At 42.4% G+C, this 21,849-nt stretch overlaps 1 protein-coding gene across 1 annotated transcript in view; it reads left to right on the top strand.

Annotated features, from left to right (window-relative positions):
* Window positions 1–17,522, top strand: part of LOC115180577 (synapsin-3-like) — a 139,092-nt gene extending 121,570 nt beyond the window's left edge. The window contains exons 11-14 of the mRNA XM_029742765.1: window positions 14,367–14,498; window positions 14,684–14,714; window positions 14,871–15,033; window positions 16,231–17,522. Of these exons, the coding sequence (XP_029598625.1) occupies window positions 14,367–14,498; window positions 14,684–14,714; window positions 14,871–15,033; window positions 16,231–16,354 (450 nt within the window). The 3' untranslated portion in view covers window positions 16,355–17,522. The remainder of the gene's footprint in view (window positions 1–14,366; window positions 14,499–14,683; window positions 14,715–14,870; window positions 15,034–16,230) is intronic.
* The last annotated feature ends 4,327 nt before the right edge of the window (window positions 17,523–21,849 follow it).

Raw genomic sequence — 21,849 nt, 5'->3', positions numbered from 1 at the left:
GTAACGCAACAAAATGTGAAAAAGTTCAAAGGCTTATCATACACTACAGTTGAGGAACAATGGGAAAGTAATTCTGCTTTGAAAGTTGATAAACTTGCAACCCCACTTTTGAGAAAATGGCCCTTGAATGTTTTGGTACTTCTACTGGAGAGCTCTTCTTTGTCTACAGCCATTCAGCATCATACACACCATCTTAAGCCTTAGCCCCACCCATCTCTTTAAGGATTCACATGTGAGGTCATGTGCTAAACAGAGTGAGTACGGTAGTGTACTAAACAACCAAAGATGTCAAGACTAAAGGCTGGTTTCACTACTTCTGTCGACATGTCTGTAGACAGTTGTCGCAGTGACATCATGAACATTCTACTATCGTCCGACATCGTTGTCGTTATGAAAAAATATAAACACAAAAACAACAGGCTGCATGACATCAGCAGCCTGGTGGTCCAAAATAGCATAACTGGTGTATTTTAACACCAATAAACCCATCTGTTTAAAAATGTATTTAGTGTATGTCAATCTAGCAAACCAGGCAACCAAAAGCAACTTTTTAAACAATGTTTTGGTTCGTTTCTAGCTTGTTAGCTAGCAAGCTAATGTTAAGTTAGCTGGCTAGCCTGTTAAAATAATGTCCATATCATATAGCTGACAATGTCTTAACTTTAGCTAATTTGTATTTATTATTAAAGGAAAATAGACTCACAACAAGATCATTATTTACAAGTTAGTGGCGAGCTAATTACAGATAATAGGTTACGGTTGTGAGTGTGACAAAATAAAAGCAGGGCATTTTACCAGAGAATTTTTTAACTTGGACACTGTCTCGTTGGCCTAACATTATGTCCCAAATTGACTTTGGTGCAGGTCATGTTGTTCTTCACATTACCGTCTCTGGTAAACACACACTATATCAAATAAAATCAAAGTTGCATAGTGGAGTCTTTTTGTTTAGACGTGTTGCTAGCTAGCTAAACAATGAACCATAATCCCAACTCATAATGTTAATACCGTGCATGAATCTGCTGGTAGCTAACCAACTTGTCCAATGTTAGCTAGCTATAACTAGCAATGCAAATGGCTCTGAGATACTAATAATATTACTGCACAGATCATACATGTAACGTTAGCTAGTGAGCCAGACAGCTAACGTTAGCTAGCTAGCTAACAGTACGCTATAACTTGCAATGAAAACAACTTTCGGACAAATTAGAAATGCATAATATCTGAAAATGTAGCTAACTAGACTCTTTTACACGTATACATAGATGAACACTTCTCCCTCTCTGCCATGGTTACCCTTAGTTTGAAGATGTAATTCGGAGACAGGTATTCTATACAACAGCCTTCTGTGTGTTCTCTTTTCGACTCCCTCTGCATATTTGCAATCAAACTCCATCATTTTCTCCATCGCCTTAGCTATCTTACACTGCTTCCACCTTGCATTCCACTGATTTCAAAACTCGGTCCTCCAGAAAGTGGAGAGCAACACTTTTTCAGTTCTTGAGAACCACCCAATGAGAGTGGTACAATAAGTGCCTTTGTGCGACAGACATTATCACACACCATAACAACCTCTGGCTGGATTTACTTTTGGCTGCTGGGCAGCACGGCATGGTGAGCACTTGTTGCTGTAGAACACATCTGTTTAAAAGGAGCAGATACACCGTTACACCGACCAGGCACTTCCTGTTGTTCCACTTAGCTCACATTGACTCCAGACGAGGTCTATAGCTACAACCACGCACAATACATAGAGATAACCGCATTGCCCTAACCTGACGTTATTGGACAAGCGAAGAAAGGCAGGCACGCACGCACACACGCACGCACGCACACACACACACACACACACAGGGTAAAAAGAAGCTTCGGCAGACCGAGATACGTGCATGGTCGTGACCTGACGTACTGTATTGGGACTGCTAAAAACATGACGTAGTGCAGCCGTCTCAGTGCTTAGGTAGCCCCATCTCTCACAACCGGCCCAGCGTCTCGTTTCCTCCAGACAAGCCTGGTTTATCTCCTCTCGCAGGGCAGTTTATGGACCGACCGGTGGGAAGAGGAAGGGGTGGGATAGGAGGAAGAGGAAAGAGCTGGTTGTGTGAGAGTGTGTGTGGATTGGACAATAGAGACAATTCAGAGGGGTGCGTGTGTGCGCGCGCATATGTGTGTGTGTGCATATGCATGCTTATGTGCGCTAGCTCACACCTGTGTGTGTGTGTGTGTGTGTGTGTGTGTGTGTGTGTGTGTGTGTGTGTGTGTGTGTGTGTGTGTGTGTGTGTGTGTGTGTTTGTGTGTGTGTGTGTGTGTGTGTGTGTGTGTGTGTGTGTGTGTGTGTGTGTGTGTGTGTGTGTGTGTGTGTGTTTGCTGCACACCTGCACAGTTGATTTACAGTGCAACTGCCAGCTGTTGTGAGTAACTGTCTCTGGTGCAGCAGGCCAAGCTGAACCCATTTGTAAGCCACTGTTTTTGATGAATAGTTCTGTTCCCAGTGTTAATTTATTTAATATAGCAGGTGTTACCTATACTTTTGATCTCATGGAAAACACAACAGAATTGATTTACTATGCCAATTTAACCTGCTTTTCTTGGTTGCATTCCATAAATCATTAGACTTTTCCAGTTGCAGAGGGTGATCAGACATCATTTCGGTGCTAACCTGTTTGTGATATGGTGTACTATAAGCTATTGTATTTATGTATCTACCACAGTATAACTTTGTCCAAAACACATTTTCTGGCATTCTTCAACAGTCCTTATTAAATATAAGTCATTAAACTCACTGTACCATTGAAAGGAGGAAATTAAGGACAAGCATACAATGGACTCCTCTGTGCTTTTCCTCTAAACACAGTACCATGTACTAATACAACAATGGAAGTTAGGAACTCTCATGAATGTTAGTTAAAATGAGATCAACACTTCATAATGGATTTATATTAAAACCAGTAAAACAACAGGAATGTTCTCATACAGGAAACCGAAACCAGTTTTGCTTTGAATGACCTTTAACTTTGAGAGATTACTGATGAGACCCCAACATGTTTTAGCTTTTACTCATTCACATAAACAGTTTTCAAAATGCTTAAGAAGGGTATTTCCGATCTGCATCGTCATCTCAGATCACACACACCCACATCACTCTCCAATGTGGTTTGTTTATGTGCAATCCCCTCATGGGCAGTTAGATGCAAAATGACCTCTCAGCCCGGTGCTCTGAGATGTCCATATTTAGCTTGCTCTCTTAGCCTGATGTTTCTAGGGTGGAGGCCAGCCTCCCACCTTCCCATCTGTCATCCTCTTTCTCTCTTCTCATTGTGGGAAGGGCTTATAACCGATGTGTGTGTGACACACTGCATTCTTATTTGAATGGCCCACGGGGTCTTAGAGGTCTGAGACAGACAGGGATCGCAGCAGTGACACAGTCACGTAACAATGTTCTGTGACAAGGAGAGTTCTACACACACAGACACACACACACGCACTGTGGCGGCAGGTAGCCTAGCGGTTAGAGCGTTTTGCCAGTAACTGAAAGGTCGTTAGTTTGAATTCTAGAGGCGACGAGGTGAAAAATCTGTCTGTGCCCTTGAGCAAGGCACTGAACCCTAATTTCTCCAGGGTTGCTGTTGATAATGGCAGACCTTGGCTGTGACCCCACTCTCCGAGGGTGTCTCAGGGGGTGTTGGGATATGTAGAAAGCACATGTTTTATAAGCAACCACCAAATTACACACACCCCTCGACTTGGTGGCATTTAATTAGTGTGAATGGGAACATAGCAATATTGCACGCTCCTGGCAGTGGGAACCTGTTTGTGTTCCAGACAGACATTACACATGGTGCCAGGTTGCAGTTGTGAATGAGAACTTGTTCTCAACTGGCCTACCTGGTTAAATAACGGTGAAATAAAAAAAATGGTGACACATCCCATTAATGAAAAGTAATGGGTGTTTACATTCGCTTCATATAGAATCCACTGGTACTGACATGTGGGTCATTCCACTAATTTGGTGCCTTTTGAGTGTAACTTTTTTAAACATTTTGTCACAGAGCAAGAACAATTTCATAAAAACATGTTTTCAGAACTCGAGGTTAAATACATAAATTACTATAGTAAGTGCCTATTAAGTGCCAAATAAAGTCACAGGGTTGACGATTTCATCTTAAATCAGCCATAAATCCCCTTGTGACAGGGTGAATGGAAGCTTGTTGTGTGCAACAGGGAGTGGCAATTTAAAGCAAGTATCTATGTGTATTCCAGGAAGCTTGGTGAAGTTCCATGGCAGAAATCAGCTAAAGAGTGGTCGGAACCCGGTGTAAATCAGTCATGCCTCGCAACACATCGAACCAATCAAATACCTTGCTTGGGCGGAGCTCCAGATTAGTTTTGTAGGAGCAACAGTTGTGAGGACAAACAAATTCAACAAAACAAGCACTGGTGACAAAACATTTTAGAACATTTGTGGCACGCTGGTTTTCACAGCATTTCTCTGTTCTTTTGAGATGAGCTAAAGCTGCAGCAATGGGGGAGAAATGGTCTACATTGCTGGCCATATCAATATTTAGACTTAGACTTTTTTTTTAGTTTCTGAAGTGTTATTTGGCTGTAAATGCTAGCATGAGGGACAAGACGTAGCTAGCCACAATGAGGTTTGTATCAGGTTTCAGGTAAGACCCAAGTGCAGACTGTGTAGAAGTAACAATGTTTATTGTAACAAAAGGGGAAGGCAAACGACAGGTCAAGGCAGGCAGGGGTCGATAATCCAGAGTAGTGGGGCCAAAGTACAGGATGGCAGGCAGGATCAGGGTCAGGGTCAGGCAGAGTGGTCAGGCAGGCGGGCTCGGAGTCAGGACAGGCAAGGGTCAAAACCAGGAGGGCGAGAAAAGAGAAACTGGAAAAAGCAGGAGCTGAGACACAAAACACTAGTAGGTTTGAACAAACAAGACGAACTGGCACAGACAGACAAAACACAGGTATAAATACCCAGGGGATAAGTAGGGAAGATGGGTGACACCTGGAGGGGGGTGGAGACAAGCACAAGGACAGGTGAAACAGATCAGGGCGTGACAGTAGGTATAACTAACTCGCTAGCTACTAGCTAGATCTCTTTCTCTCACGATTATAAAGCCAACAAAATGTTACTAAAAACAGAATATTATTGACCTAAAAGGTTAGCTGTGTTGGCCCAGTTGCTAGCTTATCCAGAGTCAATAAAGCTATAGGAACAACTGCAATAATTTTGCAAGCAACATTGTGAAAATGAATTAAATAAAATGAAATTTTACCTGTAATGCTCATCTCCTGTAACCTAATTGTCATCTTCTTATTTTCATACTGTACCTACTAAATTACAAGGGTTGGTTTGACACTAAACAATTGTACATGTCAGTACTTAAAAGGCATCAGGTATATGGTTTGCCTCAAATACATTATCTACTGGTATTAATTAAGAACATATCTCAACATGTAAACAATGTGTGAGTTTAGCTATTCTCTGCTTCAAATGACAGATGCCCATAAGGCCAGTAATGTCATCATACTGTAGGCCTATGGCTGCATTGGAGATGCAAGATATATGATAAGCTGCGAAACGGATTCACATAGCTGATATACTGAGAGAGAGTGACAATCAAATATAACAGATTGGAGATCTTACAACTAGACACAAAGGAAATGTTCATTTGAGAACACAACACAGAAACACAGATACATTAGAGACAGAAGCCCTTCCTCTCTTTATTGCTGCATTGTGATATGTGATTAATCAACATTAACACTAGTTCATTTCAAATGATATTTTAACAATTAAAACAATTGAAATACCACACCGTGGCAGGTAGGCTAGCGGTTAAGATTGTTGTGGCAGTAAACAAAAGGTTGCATGTTCGAATTCCTGAGCCGACTAGGTAAAAAATCTGTCGGTGCCCTTGAGCAAGGCACTTAACCCTAGTTGCTCTTGTAATTCACTCTGTATAAGAGCGTCTGCTAAATGACTAAAATGTAAAGAATCAACACTTCAATTCAAAATGTACAAATAAGCTAACTTGTATGTAAAGAGTAAGGCGGCGCCGGAGAAGAAGGCAGACGTTTTACGTCCCTCCAAACGATTGTGTTTTTTGTTTGTTTATTTGCGTTGTTTGTAACTTACTTTTTTACTTATTTTGTACATAATGTTGCCGCTACTGTCTCTTGTGACCGAAAATAACTTCTGGACATCAGGACTGTGATTACTCACCACGGACTGGCAGAATGCTTTTTTTCCTTTAACGAGTCTGACGAGGCCGACGCGAACGATATACTGCTTTCTTGGGAACAGACCCAGATCCCCGTGATTTGCATGAAGAGGAGGGGGAGAAAAAGGGGCCAGAGGGCGGGCTTCCTTCTAAGAATTCGTAGGCGATCGAATAAACCCCCACTTCCTTCCATTCTGCTAGCAAACGTGCAATCTTTGGACAATAAAATAGATGACCTACGTGGAAGATTAAACTACCAACGGGACATTCAAAACTGTAATATCTTATGCTGCACGGAGTCGTGGCTGAACGACGACACTATCAACATAAAGCTGGCTGGTTATACGCTGCACCGGCAGGATAGAACAGTGGCGTCTAGTAAGACAAGGGGCGGCGGACTATGTATTTTTGTGAAAAACAGCTGGTGCACGATATCTAAGGAAGTCTTGAGCTATTGCTCGCCTGAGGTAGAGTATCTCACGGTAAGCTGTAGACCACACTATCTACCTAGAGAGTTTTCATCTGTATTTTTTGTAGCTGTTTTACATACCACCACAGTCAGAGGCTGGAACTAAGACAGCATTGAATGAGCTGTATTGCGCCATAAGAAAACAAGGAAACGCTCACCCAGAGGCAGTGCTCCTAGTGACTTTAATGCAGGGAAACTTAAATCTGTTTAACCAAATTTCTATCAGCATGTTATATGTGCAACCAGAGGAAAAGAAATCTGACCATAATTCTATCCTCCTGATCCCTGCTTACAAGCAAAAATTAAAGCAGAAAGTACCAGTGACTAGATCAATAAAAAAGTGGTCAGATGAAGCAGATGCTAAGCTACAGGACTGTTTTGCTAGCACAGACTGGAATAAGTTCCGGGATTCCTCCGATGGCATTGAGGAGTACACCACATCAGTCACTGGCTTTATCAATAAGTGCATCGATGACGTCATCCCCACAGTGACCGTATACCCCAACCAGAAGCCATGGATTACAGGCAGCATCTGCACTGAGCTAAAGGCTAGAGCTACCGCTTTCAAGGAGCAGGAATCAAACCCGGAAGCTTATAAGAAATCCTGCTATGCCCTCCAACGAACCATCAAACAGACAAGACCAAGATCGAATCGTACTACACCGGCTCTGACGCTCGTCGGATGTGGCAGGGCTTGCAAACCATTACAGACTACAAAGGGAAGCACAGCCGAGAGCTGCCCAATGACATGAATGTTGACCTTTAAACAGGTCAACATTCACAAGGCCGCTGGTGCACGATATCTAATGGATTGCAAGGACGAGTACTGCAAGCATGCACTGACCAACTGGCAAGTGTCTTCACTGACATTTTCAACCTCTCCCTGTCTGAGTCTGTAATACCAACATGTTTTAAGCAGACCACCGTTGTGCTTGTGCCCAAGAACACTAAGGTTACCTGCCTAAATGACTACCGACCCGTAGCACTCACATCTGTAGCCATAAAGTGCTCTGAAAGGCTGGTCATGGCTCACATCAACACCATTATCCCAGAAACCCTAGACCCACTCCAATTTGCATACCGCCCCAACAGATCCACAGATGATGCAATCTCTATTCCACTCCACACTGCCCTTTTCCCACCTGGACAAAAGGAACTCCTATGTGAGAATGCTAACCCTAACCCTAAACCATAGTACCCTCAAAGTTCATCACTAAGCTAAGGACACTGGGACTAAACACCTCCCTCTGCAACTGGATCCTGGACTTTCTGATGGGCCGCCCCCAGGTGGTAAGGTTAGGTAACAACACATCCGCCTCGCTGATGCTCAACACAGGGGCCCCTTAGGGGTGCGTGCTTAGTCCCCTCCTGTACTCCCTGTTCACTCATGACTGCACGGCCAGGCACGACTCCAAAACCAAATCAAATGTATTTATATAGCCCTTCTTACATCAGCTGATATCTCAAAGTGCTGTACAGAAACCCAGCCTAAAACCACAAACAGCAAGCAATGCAGGTGTAGAAGCACGGTGGCTAGGAACAACTCCCTGGAAAGGCCAAAACCTAGGTCGAAACCTAGAGAGGAACCAGGCTATGAGGGGTGGCCAGTCCTCTTCTGGCTGTGCCGGGTGGAGATTATAACAGAACATGGCCAAGATGTTCAAATGTTCATAAATGACCAGCATGGTCAAATAATAGTAATCACAGTGGTCGTCGAGGGTGCAACAGGTTAGTACGGCCAGGTGGACTGGGGACAGCAAGGAGTCATCATGCCAGGTAGTCCTCAGGCATGGTCCTAGGGTTAGGAGAAAGAGGGCTAGCTTTCAGAGAAAGAAAGAAAGAAAGAGAGAATTAGAGAGAGCATACTTAAATTCACACAGGACACTGGATAAGACAGGAGAAATACTCCAGATATAACAGACTAATCCTAGCCTCCCGACACATAAACTACTGCAGCATAAATACTGGAGGCTGAGACAGGAGGGGTCAGGAGACACTGGCCCCATCCGATGATACCACCGACAGGGCCAAACAGGCAGGATATAACCCCACCCACTTTGCCAAAGCACAGCCCCCACACCACTAGAGGGATACCTTCAACCACCAACCTACCATCTTGAGACAAGGCCGAGTATAGCCCACAAAGATCTCCGCCACGGCACAACCCAAGGGGGGGCGCCAACCCAGACAGGAAGACCACGTCAGTGACTCCACCCACTCAAGTGACGCTCCCCTCCTAGGGACGGCATGGAAGAGCACCAGTAGGCCAGTGACTCAGCCCCTGTAATAGGGTTAGAGGCAGAGAATCCCAGTGGAGAGGGCGGAACTGGCCAGGCAGAGACAGCAAGGGTGGTTCGTTGCTCCAGTGCCTTTCCGTTCACCTTCACACTCCTGGGCCAGACTACACTCAATCATAGGACCTACTGAAGAGATGAGTCTTCAATAAAGACTTAAAGGTTGAGACCGAGTCTGCGTCTGTCACATGGGTAGGCAGACCATTCCATAAAAATGGAGCTCTATAGGAGAAAGCCCTGCCTCCAGTTGTTTGCTTAGAAATTCTAGGGACAATTAGGAGGCCTGCGTCTTGTGACCGTAGCATACGTGTAGGTATGTACAGCAGGACCAAATCAGAAAGATAGGTAGGAGCAAGCCCATGTAATGCTTTGTAGGTTAGCAGTAAAACCTTGAAATCAGCCCTTGCCTTAACAGGAAGCCAGTGTAGGGAGGCTAGCACTGGAGTAATATGATCAAATTTTTTGGTTCTATTCAGGATTCTAGCAGCCATATTTAGCACTAACTGCAGTTTATTTAGTGCTTTATCCGGGTAGCCGGAAAGTAGAGCATTGCAGTAGTCTAATCTAATCAAAATCATGGATGAATTTTTCTGCATCATTTTTGGACAGAAAATGTCCGAGGTCCTTCACAGTTTTATTTGAGACGACTGTACAACCATCGAGATTAATTGTCAGATTCAACAGAAGATCTCTTTGTTTCTTGGGACCTCGAACAAGCATCTCTGTTTTGTCCGAGTTTAAAAGTAGAAAGTTTGCAGCCATCCACTTCCTTATGTCTGAAACACAGGCTTCCAGTGAGGGCAATTTTGGGGCTTCACCATGTTCAATCGAAATGTACAGCTGTGTGTCATCTGCATAGCAGTGAAAGTTAACATTATGTTTCTGAATGACATCTCCAAGAGGTAAAATATATAGTGAATACAATAGTGGTCCTAAAACGGAACCTTGAAGAACACCGAAATTTACAGTTGATTTGTCAGAGGACAAACCATCCACAGAGACAAACTGATATCTTTCCGACAGATAAGATCTAAATCAGGCCAGAACTTGTCCGTGTAGACCAATGTGGGTTTCCAATCTCTCCAAAAGAATGTGGTGATCGATGGTATCAAAGCAGCACTAAGGTCTAGCAGCACGAGGACAATACCCCATAATCAACACACAATGCCCCATAATGACAAAAAAAAAAATAATGTTTTTTGCAAATGTATTAAAAATAAAAATGGAAATATCACATTTACATAAGTATTCAGACCCTATACTCAGTACTTTGTTCAGTCTTGGTTTCATCAGACCAGAGAATCTTGTTTCTCATGGTCTGAGAGTCCTTTAGGTGCCTTTTGGCAAACTCCAAGCGGAATGTCATGTGCCTTTTACTGAGGAGTGGCTTCCGTCTGGCCACTCTACCATAAAGGCCTGATTCGTGGAGTGTTGTAGAGATGGTTCTCCTTCTGGAAGGTTCTCCCATCTCCACAGAGGAACTCTGGAGCTCTGTCAGAGTGATCATCGGTTTGGGTTCTTGGTCACCTCCCTGACCAAGGCCCTTCTCCCCCGATTGCTCAGTTTGGCCGGGCGTCCACCTCTAGGAATAGTCTTGGTGGTTACAAACTTCTTCAATTTAAGAATGATGGAGTACACTGTGTTCTTGGGAACTTTCAATGCTGCAGAAATGTTTTTGGTACCCTTCCCCAGATCTGTGCCTCGACACAATCCTGTCTCGGAGCTCTATGAACAATTCCTTCAACCTCATGGCTTGGTTTTTGCTCTGACCTGCACTGTCAACTGTGGGACCTTATATAGACAGGTGTGTGCCTTTCCAAATCATATCCAATCAATTTAATTTACCACAGGGGGACTCCAATCAAGTTCTAGAAACATCTCAATGATGATCAATGGAAACGGGATGCACCTGAGCTCAATTACAAGTTTCATAGCAAAGTGTCTGAATGCTTATGTAAATAAGGTATCTGTGTTTTATTTTTATACATTTGCAAAAACATCTAAATACCTGTTTTAATTTAGTGTGTGGATTATGAGGAAAAAATGTATTTAATCTATTTTAGAATAAGGCTGTAACGTAACAAAATGTGGAAAAAGTCAAGGGGTCTGAATACTTTCCATAGGCACTGTAGGTAGGTTTACACATATAACTTATGGCATATAGGATATAACCTTAATCTCTTGGGAAATTCATTGGGACCTTTTCCTTCATCTACAAATAGGCTTTCATTGCTTTCCATATCTGAGGATAGAAAACAATCATGAAGAAACAGGCTTCATTATACTCAAATTTGACAGCACTAAATATGATGTTGCTATTATTTGTTGAGGGCACTGCTCTCTACTGGCTACAATCATACCTCACAAACCGGAACCACTACATCTACATCTCCCGGAACCACTACATCTCCCTCAATGGCCACACTTCAGACTGCATTTTTAGAGGGTGTCGCCCAGGGCTCTGTGCTGGGTCCCCTACTCTTCCTCATCTACATCCTCCCCCTTGGTCAGATCCTCTGTCACTTCAACCTTGACTTCCACTGCTATGCCGATGACACCCAGATCTACCTCAGCACCAAATCCCTCCTCATCCCACCTCTGACCCACATTGAATCCTGCCTCTCTGCAATAAAAACAACACTTTCTTAAGCTCAACAGTGATAAAACAGACCTCCTCCTCCACCCTCACCAAAGCTGGCAACCTCACCCTCATCATTGACGACACCACTGTCTCTCCCTCCCTCCATGCACGAAACCTTGGCGCAATCCTGGACTCCAAACTCTAATTTGCCCACCACATAAGACAGACTGTCAACCTCATTCTCCCACCTCCGTAACATTGCCAAAGTCAGGTCTTCCTTCTCCCGTCCTGCCGCTGAAACTCTCATACGTGCATTCATCTCCTCCCGTCTTGACGACTGCATCTCACAACTCTCCAGCATCAACTCAAGGTTCAAAACTCTCCTCACCCACACCAAGTCCTGGTAGCACTTCGGTGACAGGGCTTCTCCAGGGTTGCTCCTAGGCTCTGGAACTCCCTTCCTCCAGCCATCCATGACTCAGAGTCCATTACTATCTTTCAGTCTCTCCTAAAGCCCCACCTCTTTGACAAGGCCTACCCTTAAGGCTCCCCCTCCACACACCCGTACAAGCAAAGAAATAAGACACTCCTCTCTTCACCATACTGAGCAGCACCTAACCCTTACCCTACACCAGGTTTATATCCAAATCCCAACCGACCCATACACTGATTCATTACACTCTTTCCCTTCTTTGAGTCCACCCCTCTCTTTATTCATGTTTTGTTTAGTCTGATGCTTTGATTTGACTCCTGTTGTTTTTCTTTTTCATTTCTATAATTGTAAAGCGACTTTGGGTCCTTGAAAAGCGCTATATAAGTATGTATTATTATTATCAAGCAGTATTCAACTGAAATCGTTTGCATGGATAGTTCAACAACCTCTGTGTGAGAATTTTGGCACACATACTTAGGCATGCATCTGGCACTTGCCATTTCACATAATAAACATTACACACTATCATAGAAATCACTTAGCTAAAGTAATCAAACAACAGTAGCCTCTTTGGAGTTTCTGTATTGCCCATCTGAGTACAAAGTGCGCCATTTCTAACCCTTAATCTTTCCATTTCAGAATACAGTGTCCTGACCAGCAGCAGAGAACACTGTGCAGCCCAATAAAAGAGGGGGGAAACAACACCTCTCCTCTATGTTCTAATACTAAAGGGCAACTAACTGCAGCCTTGTCATCTGCTAGATGAGTCTATATCCCAATAAATCACCAGGGTGTAACCGGTACTCTGGCTGCCACTGCACCACGTTTGAAGTGGCTCCTGGCTTGCAGTGGGTCCCGGCTGCAGCTGCCAGTCCTCCAGGGCTCAGTCAGTCCCAGCCCCTTATGGTTATGACCAGTGGTGGAAAAAGTACCCAATTGTCATACTTGAGTAAAAGTAAAAGATACCTTAGTAGAAAATGACTCAAGTACAACTGAAAGTCATCCAGTGAAATACTACTTGAGTAAAAGTCCAGAAGTATTTGGTTTTAAATATACTCAATTATCAAAAGTAAATGTTATTGCTAAAATATACTTAAGTATCAAAAGTAAAAGGACAAGTATAAATAATTTCAAATTCATTATATTAATCAAACTGGACCTCATCATTTTCTTTTTTCTTTTTGTTTACGATAGCCAGGGGCACGCGCCAACACTTAGACGTAAGTGCTTTTGGGTGTCAGGGAAAATGTATGGAGTAAAAAGTACATCATTTTCTTTAGGAATGTAGTGAAGTAAAAGTAATAATGTAAAAAAAATTATAAATAGTAAAGTACAGATACCCCAAAAAACAACTTAAGTAGTACTTTCAAGTATTTTTACTTAAGTACTTTACACCACTAGTTATGACTAAGGGGCCACACTGCCAGGCACATCACCTGCCCAGTTCTCTTCCTTCTACCCATCTCTCCCAGCTGCACATACGCACACACATATATACAGACACTTGTAGACACACACACGCACGCACACACACATACATACATACAGACACTCGCCTGTGTACACTGTGTACAAGGGGCACATGGATAAAAGGAGTTCTGTCTGTTTACAGTGTGCTCTGGCCACAATGCGTGCAGTGGCCTGATACCGCTCTGGGGACATGACACATGCATTCTGCTGGCAGTGTTCCCTCCGTTCTCTCCCTCAGCCTGTGAGACAGGCTTTCCTCTGTTTGTTTTGGTTCTCATTTGGCGCGGCATTGGCACGACCCTCTCATGCAGAGGAAAGCATGGCTGGTGGATTGGTTGAGAGCCACATGCTTTGCGGAGATGGTTTCAAACAAAGCACATGTGTTGTGAGTTGAAATGCTACGGTTGGAAAGGTTTATGTTGAGTCAATTATCTATGTGGCCGTGCCATGTCCTGACATCCAGTGTCCACCCATAACTTATGAAATAAGTACTAAATGTACTGAAATAATGACCGTAATATTTTGATGTATTTGATGTAATAATATGTCACATCAACAAGTCACATCTCTCATGTTTATGCCTATAGTACTATAGTATAGTACAGTATACACTATAGTATACACATATACACATATCAGCAGTCACTGTGCTCTAACATCAAAACTGCAGTGAATTTCACCCCCTCACCATCATCTTCATCAGGCATAGCTGCTCAAATAAGATGTCCAATACTGCTCTCTAGTGGCAAGAATGAAGTCAATCACGTTGAATGGATTTACAGTGAATTTCCCATTTACTTGCATTGGCTCAGTCTAGAATCCCTGCCAATACTGTCCGTGTTGTTGTTCTTCACTCTGATTGCTGTACCTCTCCTGTGTCATCTAGGTGATGGACAGTTCCATGCCTCTGATTGGTGAGCACGTGGAGGAGGACAGGCAGCTGATCACTGATCTAGTGATCAATAAGATGTGCAGCGTGCTGCTCGGGATCAACACACCACAGCCCAGCGCTGTGAAGGTACATTTCTTTCACCTCCTCTCCAGAGTGTAACACTATTATGGATTTGCATTTGAATTTAGTATTTAGATTTGATCTCAAAAGAAGAAGAATTGCTTCAAATAAGCCCTTGTGTAGGGAGTATATCAAACCAGCCATGCATCATGCACTATTACTGTCCATTTTCAATGCTTTTCATTTCACAGCCACAGACGACCCAGCCAAGAAGGGCCCAAGGTAAAGAGACCTCCATCGACATCTTATCACCAGTTTGATTGCTACAACAATTGATTGCTGTTGTGGTGAAGATGAATATTATGATAGTGTTGAGAAATACACATAGTAGTGCCTTGAGTCTCTGAGACGAAACACGAGTGTGTGTTCGCTCTGCAGGTGGGCATCGCTCTGGCTCTAGTTCTCCCTCCCAGTCAGCCCAGGGTTCTCCTCAGCGAGCCCGCTCAGCTAACACCTCTCCCAGCCAGGCCTTCCAGCCCGGACCCATCCCACCTCCCGTCGCCACCGGCCCCGGCTCCCAGAAACAACCTCCTCAACTGAAGTAAGTCAACGCGTCAAATGCCTTAAATCTCATCTCCATGGTCATAGCTGTTAACATGGGTGTGTAATACTAATACTAACTTAACAGAAGAATATAATTAAGCAATAAGGCATGAGGGGGTGTGGTATATGGCCAATATACCACGGCTGAGGGCTGTTCTTATGCACGACTCAACGCGGAGTGCCTGGATACAGCCCTGAGCCATGGTATGTTGGCCATATACCACAAATCCCCAAGGTGCCTTATTGCTTTTATAAACTGGTTACCAATGTAATTAGAACAGTAAAAATAAATATTTAGTCATACCCGGGGTATACGATGTGATGTACCACGGCTTTCAGCCAATCAGCATTCAGGGCTCAAACCACCCAGTTTAGAATTTCATATGCTGGCCATATACCACACCTCCTCGGGCCTTATTGCTTAATTAGAATAGTAAATAACTCTACTGTGTTATGTACAAGACCTCTAGTAAAAGTTCTGTGAAAACCTTAAACTGTCGTCTTTTCATTAAAATCTTTACTTTCTGGGTAAAACTAGGAATATATCTACTTGGAGCAGATCTGTGCAGATGCCATAAACGGCTGCTAGATGGAGACATTGTATAGAAATACTCTATTATAATCTCTGACATGTCCACATTTGTTCCTGTTTAACGGCTGTTAATAAATGGCCTGCATTTACAGGATGCTCAGCTCCAGCCACCCCTTCAGATAATATGTGATAAAACTACCTCTTGAGTTTTGATTCTCCCGTAACTCCTCCCTAGTTCAACGTGGATTGGCTGTACATGGCAAAGGGGTTGTCGGTTGGGCAATTTACAACTTGATTTCTCCACAACCATTGCCCAGTTTACCTCCTGGCTCGGATACACAACTAAAGTTTGACTGTATTTCTGTCCAAGCTGACAGTCGTTTGGCTTTGCTATAGTAAACATGAACATGTGTCTTCTAAGATTAAGCTCCTTTGTTCAAATCTTGTTGGCCTTAGAGAGCAAAGTGCATTAGTTTATTCCCTGTTGTGTGTGCTGTTGGCCAGCCTCTGTTGATCAAACTGCAGTAGCAAAGTTGGCAGAATATGACCCCCTCGCCCCTCTTCACACAGGAATGCATGCAAACATACACACACATACATCCACCATCTCCATGTTACATGCCCCTCAAGCCTCAGCCTCACTCTCACTTTCGCACCTTGCAGCAAATCCCAGTCGCTCACCAACACCTTCACTGAGACCCTGAAAGGGAACGCCACTGACGACGAGGCCAAGGCAGAGACCATCCGCAGCCTGCGGCAGTCCTTCGCCAGCCTCTTCTCCGACTAACTTCAACAGACTCCTCATATCCATCCGCCTACTATCAGCCATTAGCCATCGGCCTCCAGAAGAGCTCCAAGATACCAATCTGTTACAGAGCGCGCTCAGTCAACCCACAGAGCAAAAGCTTCCTGTCCACCACTTCCTACTTCCTGTTCTTATCCATAAATGGCAGGTAGAGAGCATCCACCTCTCAGAATCATCCGTCAAATAAAAAAAGACGAAATTGGGCTATAGTTCATCTTGTACTGCTTGGTTGGTGTAGTTCAGATGTCAGTTTGCATTCTGTTTGTCATTTCATCAAATGTTCATCATCTGATTCATTCTTTTGTTTTGGTCATAATGTGTTTATCAACTTCAAGGATGTTGATATACTTTGGAAGATAAAGGATATATTACAGTTTTAGAAATGACCCATAATAGTGTATGAGCTAGGTTCACCAGCAATGCTTAGCATCTTGCCAGTCTCATTTCACAGAAATACTATTGCCATGTCTTATAGACCCATACATATTGATTGGCTGATTTAGTTAGTATATAATGATTTGTGATTTTGCTTTGGCCTTTGATTACCAAAGTCATTTTTGATTAAAATTCCTTGTATTAGGTCAAAATAGTTTAGGCTATATACTGTACCTGTCAATTTGCAATTTTACAAGGCGGAAATATTATCTTAAGTCTTCCATCACAGACAATTCTTCCCCAAGTTCTAAGCTTTATGAACTATCCAGTGTAAATAGCGCTATGAACAATTTTTTTAATATTGGGCGTTTGATTCACTACTGCTCCCTTGCTGTGTATTGAAAGGTGAAAATATGTACATAACACAAAGAAGAAGTTCTGACATCTTTGCTTCAGTGGTTATACGATCAGTTACCTTTAATTCTGTACACACTGTAAGGTTGAAAATATTCCTGGGAGAATTACATTTACTTTTGATCATTGGGGTTTGAATTTTGAAGCGTTGTCGACCTAAGAATAGACATGATTTGCAATGTGCTTATCTGTCTATAGCTTGCATCCACTTCAGGAAATGACAAAGTCGTCCTGTAACCTAATACTCAGCTAACACATATGCACAGATTGTAGCTACGGTAACGATACTATCTGATGTTAGCTGAGTGTCCATATTATTCCCCCCCATCATATCTCATTATAATAGAGAAGGACAGACTAATCACATGACTGGCTAGTTTATTCTTTTGACTTTAAGTGCAAACATTTTAAGTCTCTGCGCCCAAATTGATTCTCTGTTTAAGGTATTATTTCTGACTGGTATGAAAAATGACAATTCTGTTTCATGGATTGAATATTGTCCCCATACTTTATTTGTAGTAAGTCCACTTCAAGTCCCTTTATCAGCAATATGGGTGAAATTAATCTTGCTCTCCAACTTGATTTAAATACATTTAACAATTATTAAGATTGTCTTTTCACTTTCAAACTGTATTTATTGTCCTGAACATACAGTGAGGGAAAAAAGTATTTGATCCCCTGCTGATTTTGTACGTTTGCCCACTGACAAAGAAATTATCAGTCTAGAATTTTAATGGTAGGTTTATTTGAACAGTGAGAGACAGAATAACAACAAAAAAATCCAGAAAAACGCATGTCAAAAATGTTATAAATTGATTTGCATTTTAATGAGGGAAATAAGTATTTGACCCCTCTGCAAAACATGACTTAGTACTTGGTGGCAAAACCCTTGTTGGCAATCACAGAGGTCAGACGTTTCTTGTAGTTGGCCACCAGGTTTGCACACATCTCAGGAGGGATTTTGTCCCACTCCTCTTTGCAGATCTTCTCCAAGTCATTAAGGTTTCGAGGCTGACGTTTGGCAACTCGAACCTTCAGCTCCCTCCACAGATGTTCTATGGGATTAAGGTCTGGAGACTGGCTAGGCCACTCCAGGACCTTAATGTGCTTCTTCTTGAGCCACTCCTTTGTTGCCTTGGCCGTGTCTTTTGGGTCATTGTCATGCTGGAATAGGAAGTTCTCACCCAAGATTTGACGGGAAATGGCCCCGTCCATCGTCCCTTTGATGTGGTGAAGTTGTCCTGTCCCCTTAGCAGAAAAACACCCCCAAAGCATAATGTTTCCACCTCCATGTTTGACGGTGGGAATGGTGTTCTTGGGGTCATAGGCAGCATTCCTCCTCCTCCAAACACGTCGAGTTGAGTTGATGCCAAAGAGCTCCATTTTCATCTCATCTGACCTCAACACTTTCACCCAGTTGTCCTCTGAGTCATTCAGATATTCATTGGCAAACTTCAGACGGGAATGTATATGTATTCTTGAGCAGGGGGACCTTGCGGGCGCTGCAGGATTTCAGTCCTTCAGGGAGTAGTGTGTTACCAATTGTTTTCTTGGTGACTATGGTCCCAGCTGCCTTGAGATCATTGACAAGATCCTCCCGTGTAGTTCTGGGCTGATTCCTCACCGTTCTCATGATCATTGCAACTCCACGAGGTGAGATCTTGCATGGAGCCCCATGCCGAGGGAGATTGACAGTTCTTTTGTGTTTCTTCCACTTGCGAATAATCACACCAACTGTTGTCACCTTCTCACCAAGCTGCTTGGCGATGGTCTTGTAACCCATTCCAGCCTTGTGTAGGTCTACAATCTTGTTCCTGACATCCTTGGAGAGCTCTTTGGTCTTGGCCATGGTGGAGAGTTTGGAATCTGATTGATTGATTGCTTCTGTGGACAGGTGTCTTTTTTACAGGTAACAAGCTGAGATTAGGAGCACTCCCTTTAAGAGTGTGCTCCTAATCTCAGCTCGTTATCTGTATAAAAGACACCTGGGAGCCAGAAATCTTTCTGATTGAGAGGGGATGAAATACCCATTTCCCTCATTAAAATGCAAATCAATTTATAACATTTTTGACATGCGTTTTTCTGGATTTTTTTGTTGTTATTCTGTCTCTCACTGTTCAAATAAACCTACCATTAAAATTATAGACTGATCATTTCTTTGTCAGTGGGCAAACGTACAAAATCAGCAGGGGATCAAATACTTTTTTCCCTCACTGTATATGCCAATCATAGTAAGGTATTATTATCAAAATGGACCAAATTATGTGCTTGTATTTTAAAACCTGTGTGTTTGAATTGTTTTGTCTCTGTTAAATGTGAAATGCTTCTTCAATTCAAAGTACTGAATACTATGAAAAGCCATAACAAAACTATGATTTACAGAAAAATGTTTTTTTTATTTGTTTTTTTACAATATGGTCATGATGTTGATAAATCAAAATGTTTACTCGTTATCACTGTGAGTGTTAGTTATGCTTCTAAGAATTCAATAATTTTGCTTCTACTAGTGTTAACTTATAGTGTACATGGTATAATGCTGTAAACTTGTGAATGCCACACCTCCATATTTGGATGCCACACATCCATAGTGATTTATTTACTCATTTGTTAATTGACAATTTCAGTAAGCAAATAATGTTAATTAAGCACTGAAGAAATTCAGAATTGAGTGGTGATGAGGTCATCTAGTAACTACCTCAATTCCAGCAAGCTGTGATGCTAGTAGTAGTTACCACTAATACTCTGAAGTGGGTGAAATTAAGACAAAAAAAGGGAATGGCTTTCATTTGACCTAATCTGTATGTCTGCATGTAATCCTACAATTTTAATCCTAACATTCATACAGTAAATTTGATGTACTGTGCTGTCTCTCAAGTAGTTATTCTCTGTTAGTAAAAGGCAATGCACCCATAGATGAGTCTGTTATCTACAGTCAATAACTAAATGAATATGACATGTTTTTCATATCATGATTTACATTTACATGTCATTGCAATGAAGAATTAACGGCAATAGCCCTTAAAAGATGTGTGTTTATTAAAGTGTGCCCGATGCCATTCAACAGATGCTCAGAAGTCATCTACACCACCATTGAATAGCCGTCCTCCTCTCTTATTTCCAGTCTAACAGAACTTGCTGTCACATGTCCTTTTATGATGAGTATCTGCTGGAAGGCATTGTGTGCCCCCCTGTGTATTATTGATATAAGTGTGGCATGAAAACTGACCCCTGGTGTGCCTCTGGTGTAACAATGTCATGTAAATAATTGCTATTGTCTGGCTGCTTTATAATGTATGAAGTGTGTGATGCATAATGTGCGTTCGTGTTATTAATGCAAGTCATTTTAACATTGTTTTGTTATTTTGTTCAGTTTTTATTAAAAGTGACATATTTTATTACACTTACAGTGGTAAGTCTTTTATTTTTCGTATTGACAAGGCAGCGTACAGTGCTGGGTAGCGATGATTATAAACCCCTATTGTACAACCATGTAACATCCCATTCTCCATCTCAGGTAGTGTAGAATGCATAGCATAATGTCCCCATTGTCTTTGTCATAAGGAATACCCTGACACGTGATCTTTAGGATGTGAAACTCATAGAACACAGAGGATTTACAAGGTGAGTGTAGTGCCACTACACCACACTTAGCTACTTAATTGATCAGGGCCCGGTTTCACAAAAGAATCTTGAGGCTATATTCATTTTAGAACCATAGGATCCTATGGTTCTAACAATGAACTTAGCCTTAAGCTGCTTTTGGGAAACTGGGCCCAGTTCAGTGTTTGCCTAAATTAAAACCCACCTGGTCTTCAAAGTTGGTTAAATAAATATAAAAATGTAGTGCCTGCGGCACTACGGCATCCCTGGAGTAGGGGATTGGCAACAGCCCAGGCCCATTCCATAACAAATCATTTTCTGGATTCCTTACTTTCCTATGATCTGGATGGTTAAGAGGTGAGTAAGTGAGTGATAAAGTTAATGTCCCTCAGGCGAGTGTTCTGTGACGGATCTAAAGCTCTTGATCCACAGGTTAGTTTAGATGAGGATTACAAACAGGATTAAAAACATACCTGTACATATCAGCTGAGTAACATTACACTGGCCTCAGTCTCTGTAAGGAGTTTTCTTTTTAGTCAAAACACTCGTTTTAGTGCACTCCATTTAATGAAAATGACCTCTTGCTCCTCGGGTGCAGATGACTAGTCTGAGGTGGCATATATGAATATAGGTGTTGAAAGAACCCATACCATGGTTTCACCCTCATAGTTGTGGAATGTGTAGAAATTATAACTGCATCCTCACTGTCCAATTCTGAGTTTTAGGGTGCCAGGGTGTAGACAAAGGCACTGCCTGTGCATGTCACTCATGAGTAAATCATCATTAAAGGTGATGACATAAGGCCACAGAGTTATTTGACTGGCCTCTGCAAGCGATATTTGAAGGTGTATATGGTATTCTTTATAAAATACCTGTGATGGAATGTTTATCTTTGCATTCAACCGTAATGAAAAAATCTTGTAGAATTTACGAAGACAAGACAAATGAGGTATTTTCCAGATTTGTTACATAATGCTTGCAATTATTTATTCACCAGCGACATTAAACTGACAACATTTCAGTTTCACCCTTATGTAAAAGCAGTGGTGGAAAAAGTACTCAATTGTCATACTTGAGTAACAGTAAAG

This window comes from Salmo trutta, chromosome 40 (genome assembly GCF_901001165.1).
Source record: "Salmo trutta chromosome 40, fSalTru1.1, whole genome shotgun sequence".
NCBI classification, from domain to species: Eukaryota; Metazoa; Chordata; class Actinopteri; order Salmoniformes; family Salmonidae; genus Salmo; species Salmo trutta.
The sequence above is the reverse complement of the archived record's forward strand: the minus strand, read 5'-3'. Positions and strand labels throughout refer to the sequence as shown.